Source organism: Anoplophora glabripennis, unplaced genomic scaffold (assembly GCF_000390285.2).
Source record: "Anoplophora glabripennis isolate ALB-LARVAE unplaced genomic scaffold, Agla_2.0 scaffold352, whole genome shotgun sequence".
In the NCBI taxonomy this organism is placed as follows: domain Eukaryota; kingdom Metazoa; phylum Arthropoda; class Insecta; order Coleoptera; family Cerambycidae; genus Anoplophora; species Anoplophora glabripennis.
Window position 1 is genome coordinate 302542 of NW_019417621.1, and position 11047 is coordinate 313588.

At 32.3% G+C, this 11047-nt stretch overlaps 1 protein-coding gene across 2 annotated transcripts; it reads left to right on the forward strand.

Annotated features, from left to right (window-relative positions):
- LOC108910076 (serine hydroxymethyltransferase, cytosolic) lies at positions 1–11047 on the forward strand. 2 transcript variants are annotated; one of them, XM_018714577.1, is made up of 8 exons: positions 1–110; positions 540–778; positions 2933–3078; positions 3155–3285; positions 3335–3530; positions 6610–6795; positions 10214–10519; positions 10607–11047. In XM_018714577.1, the coding sequence occupies exons 1-8, from the start codon at positions 63–65 to the stop codon at positions 10843–10845; spliced, it is 1491 nt and encodes a 496-aa protein (XP_018570093.1). In that variant the 5' UTR covers positions 1–62; the 3' UTR covers positions 10846–11047. The 2 variants fall into 2 exon arrangements, with proteins under 2 accessions (XP_018570093.1, XP_018570094.1); XM_018714578.2 differs by lacking the exon at positions 1–110 and adding an exon at positions 329–415.

Sequence of the window (11047 nt, forward strand, 5' to 3'; positions counted from 1 at the left end):
TTCGTCGTATAAGAAAAAATGCATGTTGTATCCGTGTCCTAATTTACATTTTGAATTTTGACATGTTTTCCCGCGTTTATCGCACGTGTAACCACCTGTTGATGCCGAAGGTAAGAGAACATTATTAATTTATTATTTATTGAAATAAATGTATTTAAGTATGTTGTTTTAACTTATTACAAAATGTATTTATTACTGTAGAAAGTTAAGTAATAAGTTAACCTTTGCAACTGTGACCTATCTGGTAATTTACCAATTTGTTGAACCAAGATAAAGTTATCGATATTTGTTATATTAACTGATTTGTATTATTAAAAATAATAGTATAAAGAGGTTTGTCAGCTGCTTTGTATTATCATTAAATGCTTTAACCAGAGTAACTATTTCTCATTTCTCAGTTAGTTTTTTTTTTAAGGTTAGTAAAAATTAACCTACATATTCATTCATCTTTGAAACAAGTTAAAAAAAATAAACAAAAAATGAATAGTTTATGCTTTCTAAAATCTAAACTAAGTAAAAATTTATTTCAACTTTTTCAGAGATCAGTTGCATTACATTCAAGAAAGATGAGTAATAATATCGATAACATTGCTAAAGTTCTTAATGCAAATCTTCAGGATTCTGATCCTGAATTGTGGGACCTCATTAAAAAAGAAAAACACAGGCAGCGAGTTGGATTGGAACTGATAGCCTCAGAAAATTTTACAACTTTTTCTGTTCTGCAGTGTTTAGGTTCGTGTCTGCACAATAAGTATTCGGAAGGATTACCAGGACAAAGGTATGCTATTTATAATATACATGTTGCTTTACAAATATACAACATTGCCAAATAAAATGTATCCCAAAAATTCCATCATCTCACGAAAACGTCACCAAATCAGATGTCCCATAGTTAGTTAGCTTGCTAAACTTCATTACCAAATTCTAGATTAAAAAATAAGTAAGAAAAGTTTGTATGAAGATTGGTCCATAAACACTAAATTTTTGGAGTACAAGGCTAGTTATTTTCATTGACATATTTTTTAATATAATCACATCAAATTCTGAACATTCAGCATTGTTTTGAATATGTATAAATTATCTTGCCAGGTAATCTACAAGTTGATCATTTTTTAGGACAACCTTTCTAGTCCCTTTAATTTTTTTTGTGAAAACTAACAGAAAAGAGATCTTTTCTGTTTTACTCATCAATATATCACAGTTTTAATGTGATTTCTTGGCTAATTTAAGTAAAACTATAAAATATGCGGGTTCAACCATTAACTAAATCATTGGTATCATTCAATCTGCTAGGAAACATGTAAAATGAATAGTGAGAATACTTAAAAAATAAAGCTTTCAATTCTGTTGTATTTAAAAAACAAAGCAGCTCTTCATTAGACTTTTTTTCTCATTTTTAGTCAGAGAATCGCTTGTGTAATTTTGTAGGTAATAAGTATGTTATTTTTTACTAATATTATTGTACATAAAAGGGAATATATTTCAATGTGAAGGGTAAACTGGGATGAACAGAAAGAACAAAAAAAGTAAAATAGTCGCAAATCCATATTCTTATTTCAATATAAGAACTACTTGCCTTGTATACTACATTTCATAATTTTATTGACATGTTGATATGACTTGTTTTTTAAACAAAGCTTATCAAGGAAATGTTGAAATATATGATGTACATACATAGAATAGAAACTTTTTAGATTTAGCTCCAGCAAATTCTAAATTTCAACTACATTAATACATGATATCTGTATACTGATACAGTATTATTTGAAATTATTCTTTGGCTTGAAAATGTTAGAATTTCTGACGTCAATATTATTTACACTGATAAATTCAGTATTCAATAATTCTTAGCATCACGTCAATATAAAATATTAGGCATATTGCAAAATTAATTTTTTCTATAATAGCAAATGCTAAAATGTACTTTATACAACTTACATCAAAGATCAAGTAGCATTTGAACTTCAAGGGTTGATAAAATAATAGTTTAACAGCAAGGGTGGATAAAGTACTTTAATTTTTTTATTGTTATTTGTTACATACAATTTTTTTTAGTTTTTAATTTTGAAATGAATAAGGATTTGTCGAGGGATTTATTGTATTAATATATTTGATATAATTTATGATGCAGGAGCAGGACAGTACAGAATTACAAAGAATAAAATTTAGTATATATTCTTTAAATTTTTTCTTTAATATATCGTTTTTACGATATATTAAACGTATAAACAACAACCGCACGCTGAAAAACTGCACTAAAAACACGACATTAAAAATATTCTCTATTACCGAAAACAAGGTGCTGCTTTTCCCAGCATAACCTTGAAGGAATGTTCAAATGTTACCATAAATATTAAATATTAGTTTCTTTTGTTAATGCGTTAGCAATTTTCTTAATAAAAACGAGTTAAATTAAACGTTGTATTTAATTTATTTTGTTAATGCGTTGGCAATTTTAGTAATAAAAACGATTTAAATTAAAATTTGATTTTTGTGGTCTCTGTTTGCAGTCGTATAAAAAGTATTGTAAAAAACTTGTTTGAAAACCTCTTTGCACACTTGCTCGACTTGTGGACCTCGCCTATATGTCTCACTCGTGTGCAAAGAGTCGTTTTCAAACCTTGTTGTTTAATATACTATTGTACAAATACTCTATTTGCACAAATATTTTCGCATTCGTAAAATGTACCTGGCTTTTAGTCCAAAGTCTTGACAGTTTAGTCAAATTTTCATTGACATAAAATGCAATTTCCACATGAAGCAAAGTTAGTTATGTTTAAAATTAATCAATAAGTTTGGACGTCAAAATGTTCACCGGAAGGATGTGAATTAGTAAATACACCAACTATATAGACAATTTCTTTGAAATATAAAAAAAGCCTAAACCGGGAACGTGGCAACTGTTTCCTTCTTAAATGGATCACACTTTTAGGTACTATGGAGGTAACGAGTATATCGACCAGATTGAGATCTTAGCACAAAAAAGAGCACTAGAAGCTTACAATTTAGACTCTGAAAAGTGGGGTGTGAATGTACAACCTTATTCCGGATCACCAGCAAATTTTGCTGTATATACAGGTAATAAATAAATTCATTCATAAATATTTTTTTTATAAATTTAATTAAATTTACATAATTTGAAAATTGATATTAGGTATTACTGAACCTCACGGACGTATTATGGGACTTGACCTTCCCGATGGGGGACATTTAACTCACGGTTTCTTTACCCCGTCCAAGAAAATCTCTGCAACTTCACTCTTCTTCGAATCTATGCCTTATAAAGTAAGTAATTTACTGATAATGTGTGACTAAATTAATAATTTATTCCTAGGTTGACCCTGCAACTGGTTTGATTGATTATGATCAGCTCTTAATAAGTGCTAGGCTTTTCAAACCAAGGGTCATAATTGCCGGTGTCAGTTGTTATTCCAGACCATTAGATTATAAGCGGTTCCGTGAAATATGCGATGAAGTAGGGGCGTATTTGTTTTCGGATATGGCGCATATATCTGGGCTGGTAGCTGCAGGTAAAAATAAGTACATATATGCTCCAATGCTGAAATAGTGGACAGTGACTCATAATCCGTGCATATCTTTTAATCTAATAATTATTTTTATTGAGATATAGGTAACATTTCATACATTCATACATTTCAACTTTAAGAAGAAATCTTCAATAGGTAACTCAATTTCCAGAGAAGTGACTTACACTGCTTGGCTTCTGAGCCCTCCAATTAATAACCATTAATAGATTCCTAATATTTTCACTACAAGGTTATATGTTATTTCTAGACATTTAAACAAATATATGCCCATTTCTTAGTGTTCATGTCCTAATGGAAATCGTTTGTTTGTCAGAAATTGAACACATTATAAAAAAATCCACATTCACTTCCAATCTAATTCCAATACCTGTAATAGACTCTTTTAGTGTGACGTATTGTATATTTAGGCAACCCGCAACAAATTGTCATGGTTGAAATTGTACAGTAAGGTGGACAACTTTTTAAACAGTCAATGCGGAGCATACCTACCTACCTACACCTTACATGGGTTTTCCTTGACTTATAAAAAAAATCCAAGTCACTTGTAGTTCATTTTTACATACTAATTGGTGCATTAATTAAATTTTTTCTCGATTGGACTCCATAATCTTTTTTATATCCTAACGACCTCTTATAAAGGTTTCAAAACCACAAATAGGTTTCTCTTTCAAGAACCCAGGGCCGGCTTTCACAAAATTTCCAGTTGCAAACATCAAATTCCATGACTCATGAATATTTTTAAAATTCATTGACTATTCCCTATTTCCTATGAAGAATAACAAATTCCCTGACTTTTCCCGGATTTCCCAGCCGCTACGAACCCTGTAATTGCATTAAAATTAATTATTTTTAAAATCATATTTTTCACTATTGACATTTTTTTGCTAAATCCGAGTTTTGCTTCAGAATATAAAAATTTTCACAATTTCCCATATTAAATTTAAATGAAAGCATTGCGCTCAACGTTTCTACTTTTAGAGATGTCTCTGATCTCTTCTTCTTCTTGACTTGACTTCTCGGTAATTGATTTCTGCTGCCTTACAGTACAATATGGTCAATATGCTAGTACCTACTCCGAGAATGTGGGACTTTCGGGACGCATTAGACATTCTGCGGGACTGTTTTAGTAAATGTTATAATACGGGATAACCATTATTATTATGGGACTGTCCCACAGAATCCAGGACTGTTGGCCGCTTTATTGTTCAGACCCTTGACCCTTGTGTACTATATAAAAGAATATTACTAAATTTAAATTAAGTAAAAATTTAACATTAGCGGTGTTATTTCTAATGGGCATGCTTGGAAAGAATAGCTCTCATACATGGGTGAGATCTTGATATGTTATCACTAATATTTTCTCTTGTTTTGTTTAATCTTGGCATTTTCTAGTTCTACTAAGTATTTTTATTATTTTTCTGGTGTTGCACTGTGTCAGTGTGTTTATCGAGCGTTTTTTTCTTCAAGTGGTTTATTATAGACGTACTCTTAACCACAACCAAACTTTTCTTGAATGATATCCTGTTGTGGGGCTACTTCGCTTACATGAAATCATCTTTAATGCGCATGCTCAGTAACATTGAAATAATTTTTTACTTATTAATTACTATAAAAGTCAATATTGTTCTATAAATTTAAATATTTCTAATATTGCCAGAATATCGCGATATTTAAGGTCATGACAAAGAAGCCATTTTTTTTGGCACTTATGTCCAAAGTACATAAGGTCGAAAATCGATCTAATAAAAATATTGAGAAATTCTTCATGACAATGTGCACTGTGGGGTTGCCTATTATTTGGCGTATGTGACGTCACTACTAAAAAGGTCTATTGTTAATTGACATCCTTTCCAAGAGAATGCCTTTAATTCTGTAGAGAATTCTTCTAAAAATGCATCTCATCTACTAAACCTTGGAAACCTTCATTTTCTTTATTTATCCATGGCTCATCGAAATAATGAATTTTCATTTTCGATGTGCAAGACTAATACAGAATACAGAGACTTCATAAATGATTACAATCCGCGTGACTGCAGAGCTGAGGCAACCCAACATTGCACGGATGGTATTGTTAACTGAAAATTTCTAAATTCTCGCATCACCAATATTAATGATTCACTTACAATGATCAATGACAAATCGTTATGTCTACACTCGAGATAACCTGATCGCTGGTTGGTTGAATAAAATCTCATGAAAAATTACGCCAATCACCAGCCCGTGAAATGGACTTTTGTGTTTTAATAATTTTTAATTTTACCAAAATTGAATTGTCAACACGAAGGAAATAAAATTCCTGTTCTAAACAAAATTACTTAGTCACATGGCTTATAATCATTTATGAAGAGTCTGTATTTTTTCTAAATACTCTCTTAGCCATACTACAGTTTTTTTTTTTCTATTAGCATACCTACTTTCTTTTTTAATAATGAAAATAATTTCTTACATAGTACGTAGTAAAACTGAGCAATTTAGGTAAATCTTTTTTTGAGATTGCTTTAATGTTGGAAGTTTTTTCCAATTTCAATTTTTTTCTGCCACATATTTAGTTTTTTTCCACCCTCACCACTTTGTAACTTATTAGTGACAGTTACAGTTATTATTATAAACACTTCTAACGGACACTTTTGGTAAGAACTCTATATTTCTCATCAGTCACTGCGATGCCTAACATTCACACATTGTTACATTTACGACTGCACTTATCAAATAGGCCGTGTCGATTTTGAATACCAAAAATATAAAACACAACCAGGTTTCAAAAAGTTAAACTATGCACATCAGTCATCTCTCTTTTTTGTACACGATAAGAAATAGACTCTTGTAACAATAGAACTTTCCAAATGCACGAGCATAAGCTGCATATTTTTGGAAAAGAATCCGAAATAAAGAGCACGTTGAAACCATGCAGGCAAAATTATTTTATCAGATGTGATTTGATTTATTTATGATGACTATTACTGCCTACTATTTTGGCACTGGGGTATAGAATATTATTTTTCATTGAATTCATCAGTTAGCAGGACTAATTAATGACTGATTATATGATTGCCCTTTTTAGGTGTAACCCCCAGTCCATTTGAATATAGCGATGTAGTATCTACCACAACGCATAAAAGTCTGAGGGGTCCCAGGGCAGGCGTTATATTTTTCAGGAAAGGGGTAAGGTCGGTTACTCCTAAAGGCGAAAAAATCTTATACGATTTAGAGAATAGGATCAACCAAGCAGTATTTCCTGGATTGCAAGGTACAATATCATGTTTTTAATGCTTTATTATTTTTAGGCATTGTTTTTTGGCTTCTAGTTAATTTAGATGATAAGTCGGAGTTTATTAGTCATTGTTGCCATTTCTACTAATTTTTGGTAGGTCTGCTGGTGTCCAGTAACTTCTACCGACGTACTAAATAGGAAATTTATTTATTTAAGTATTCAGTTATGGCGGACAATTTACAATAATTAAAACTAAAGAAAACTAATTTTATACTACTAAGGGAGGGTATTAGATCTGTGTACCAGTAGCACATCCAAAAGTAAGTTTAAAGGGAGTCAATTTCAGGTGCAGATGCTACTATAATAATTATGTGTATATACATTTACTAAATAATACTTTTTACATTCATGAGAACTAACTAACATGATTACGATAGTTGATCAATATGTGTTTGAAGACAGGTGGTGTTGCTGAGCGAAGTTGACATTACCATCGTGTACTGCCATCTATCAAACGACAACGTACTAAATTCCAAACTGATTTGATTAGTTTTTATTTGGCAGCCAATTATCAGGTATCACACGTGTTTCGTGTTTCTGGATAAAATGGAAAAAGACCAATATCGATCCATTATTACGGAAAAGCGTATTCGCTTTTTATTTTTGGATGGAAAAACATGAAGAAATAATAGCGAAGTTGGATGCTGTCTATAGAGACTCTTCATCATCTATGACAACCGTGAGATATTGATTCAACGAATTTAAACGTGGTCGTACATCTGTTTTTGTTGAGTGGCCAGGTCACTCCGGCAGATGTGATTACCAAAGAAATCATTGAAAAGGTCCACGACATGATCCTCACTGATCGTCAAACTAGTGTACGAAGTAGCAGAGGCCATAGGAGTATCGTATGGAACAGCGATGGATATTTTACATGATAATTGTGAAAAAGGTGTCAGCCTAATGGGGTAGGATATGACTGTCAATGTCAAAGCAGTGTTTGGGCCTCTTTAAGCGCAATTTGTAGGAGTTTTTGTGTCGAGTCGTCGCCATTGATGAAACCTCGATACGTTATTATATGGCAGAGACCGAGCGACAGTCGAAACAATGGATTTTTCTGGGTGAATCTGCTCCGAAGGGGCATAAACACAATTTTTTGAGATTCGAAGGGAGTAATTCTCATGGACTTTTTGTAGAAAGGAAGAAATCACGGGACAGTACTACAGTGAATTATTGGACCAATTCCATGAAAAACTGAAGAAGACACGACTCCATTTGGCTAAGAAAAAGTTGCTGTTTCATAACGATAACACACCAGCACATTCATCTGGAATTGTCATTGTCAAATTGCACGAACTGTGCCACAAATTTCTGCGGTATCCACCGTACTCGCCCGATCCAGCTCCCTTGACTTCTTTCTGTTCACCAACATGAAAACATGGCTTTCAAATTCATTTCGAAAATCTATTTTCTGTTGTTCTTTGAGGGAGAGGAATGTGCTGACACTTTTTTTAAAATTGTGTTTCTAGAGGCAGTCTAGACTAAATTCGAATTCCTCGCATGCAAGTTACTGAGCATTATGTCCTCCGAAACCAATTATTTACTTGTTTAACCCGTTCGCTGCGCAATATATCTGAACGTAGCTACCGCATCGTGCACAAAAATTTATCGCGTACGAATATATACATCTGGAGCAGTTAGACCACTTATAGTTTTACATTATGTTGTGTTAAATTATGATTTACGATAAATTTTACGATTTTATTTTAAATAAAATACAGTATATCGACGACTGTACTAAATAGAAACTCAAAGAGAGATGAACAATCTTGGCATTATTACTTCCATAAAAATATTTGTCACAATCGCTATAAGCCCCGCCCGAAAAAATTCCCCATACCAATTGCAACAACCGAGTCACTAATGCGCATGGTTGCGAATATATACGGTTTGAGCAGCCTGATCCAATTTAACTGTTCAAACGAATTAATTCGTCTGGAGCAGTTTGAGTCCTATACATTTTTAGCGAATAAATATGTCTGAAGCAGTGAAAGGGTTAACTTGTTTACAACTATCGACTGAAAATTTTATTTTGTATTTTTTTTTTTTTTATTTCCTGCCGATCTATAGAATAAGAGAAAAACTGACATTACCATAATGTAATGTGCGTCCAAATGTGTATCCTTCTACTTTTTTATTTTCATTCTGTAATTTTTTTGGAAATTTTACTAAATAGTTCAAGAATTTTTAACAATTTTTTTCACAATAAAATTTTTCCTGGGCAATTTATAAAGTTCAATGTTCCTGGAAAGCAATTATATTATTTATAAATATGTATCCTTCAATATTTTTATTTTGATTCCATATACAGTGAAATCTTCCTTGGGCGGACACCAACGGGATTGAGTGAAAGTGTTCCTTCAAGAGAGGTGTCCGCGTAAAAGAAATACGAAAGAAAAAATCGTTTTTTTATGAAAACCGTAATTAAAGAAATTGGGACATTTAAAACGTATATGTATGCAAATGTTTTTAAAATGAAAAAGAAAACTTAAAACTTAAGGAAAAAATAAGGATTTGTTATCTTACAAAATATAATAGATTATAGTAATACATAAAATTAAACGAAATGTCACTTTAATGACGCAAAAATACATATGTATTGTTGTTTGTCTCCTCTTTTTCTTTAAATGGCGTTCAGAAATCGTATTTCTATTTTGGAAAGAAGCTCCAAAGACTCTGTATCTCCTTGATCTTCGGCAAAATGTTTAAGCTGATCGGTTAGGATAATAGCTTCACCATAATTTGTGTTAGCCTCTGTTGGTACTGGAACCTCATCGACATCAGAATCTTTGGAAAATTCTCATATTTCAACTGGATTTTCAATTTCTAGTCCTGAATCTGGATTTTCAACATACAAATTTTCATCTAGGTTTAAAAAATCATTAAGGTTTTCATTATCAGTCAATTCCAACAAATTCTTATTTTTTGGATCAGATGTAATATCCTCAGTTAACTGATCTTCATTTTGCATATTTTCATGGTTAAATTCTACTTTACGGAAGCAATTTTTAACTGCTTCCTTTTTATTTAGTTTTTTGTCCGTTTAAGAGAATATTTCCCTGTGTCCGTGTTCGTTCAAGAGAATGTCTGTCCAAGAGAATTAACACGATGCATTATATGAGAGTCGATCGGGACCATGAGAAACTGACCATCCAAGGGAGGTATCCGCATAAGAGGGGTGTCCGTGAAGGGGAATTTCACTGTACATACTTTGATTTTTGGAAAAAAAATTAATATTTTCCCTGGGTTCAAGAATTTTCTACTAAAAATTGTTTTTGTCTAGGAAAAAACTAAAAATTCTCTTTAGCTTACTGGACCCTCCTAAATTCAATTCTAACGTTTGTTTATTTTGCGTCAAGATTTTAATTCCTATAATGTCGACAACAATTTTTAGGTGGGCCACACAATCATGCCATCGCAGCCATTGCCACTTGCATGAAACAAACAAAAACTCCAGAATTTGTTGCGTACGCGAAACAAATTGTTGCTAATGCTAAGAGACTTAGTGACGGTCTCCAAGACAAAGGTTACAAAGTGGTTACTGGAGGAACGGAAGTCCATATGTTGCTAGTCGATCTTCGTTCGGCAAAACTTAGTGGAGCCAAGGGAGAATTTATTTTAGAGGAAATCAATATTGCTTGTAACAAGAATACGGTTCCTGGAGATAAGAGTGCCTTAAATCCCTCAGGAATAAGATTAGGTTAGTAGTAGTCTCTTTTTCCCGAAGGAAAAAAGTGGCCAAAATTTTGTACATTAGATTTTTCTAATAAAACAATCAATGTTTTAGGAACACCTGCGTTAACTACACGGGGGTTGGTAGAAGAAGACATCGATAAGGTTGTCGACTTCATCGATAGAGGTTTGAAGCTGGCTAGGGAAATCAGCGCAAAATCTGGCCCAAAATTAGTCGATTTCAAAAAAGCCGCTCATGAAGTTGAGGAATTCGCTAAAAGTATTGCTAATCTAAGAGATGAAATCGAAGAGTTTAGTGGAAAGTTCCCCTTACCTGGATATCCAGATTTGTAAAGTGTTTTAAATGAGATGAATATTATTCGTAAATAAAAATACGATCTGTACACAGAAAAAAATCATTAATATTTTGTTCCAGACATCCAATGTATTGAAAAGTAAGAATGTGTTCATTCAAGTTATTTCTAACCTTCTACTTATACTTTTTTGAAGATATGTATTTGTACTATTTTTTTCTATATTCATGTATTTATGTTTA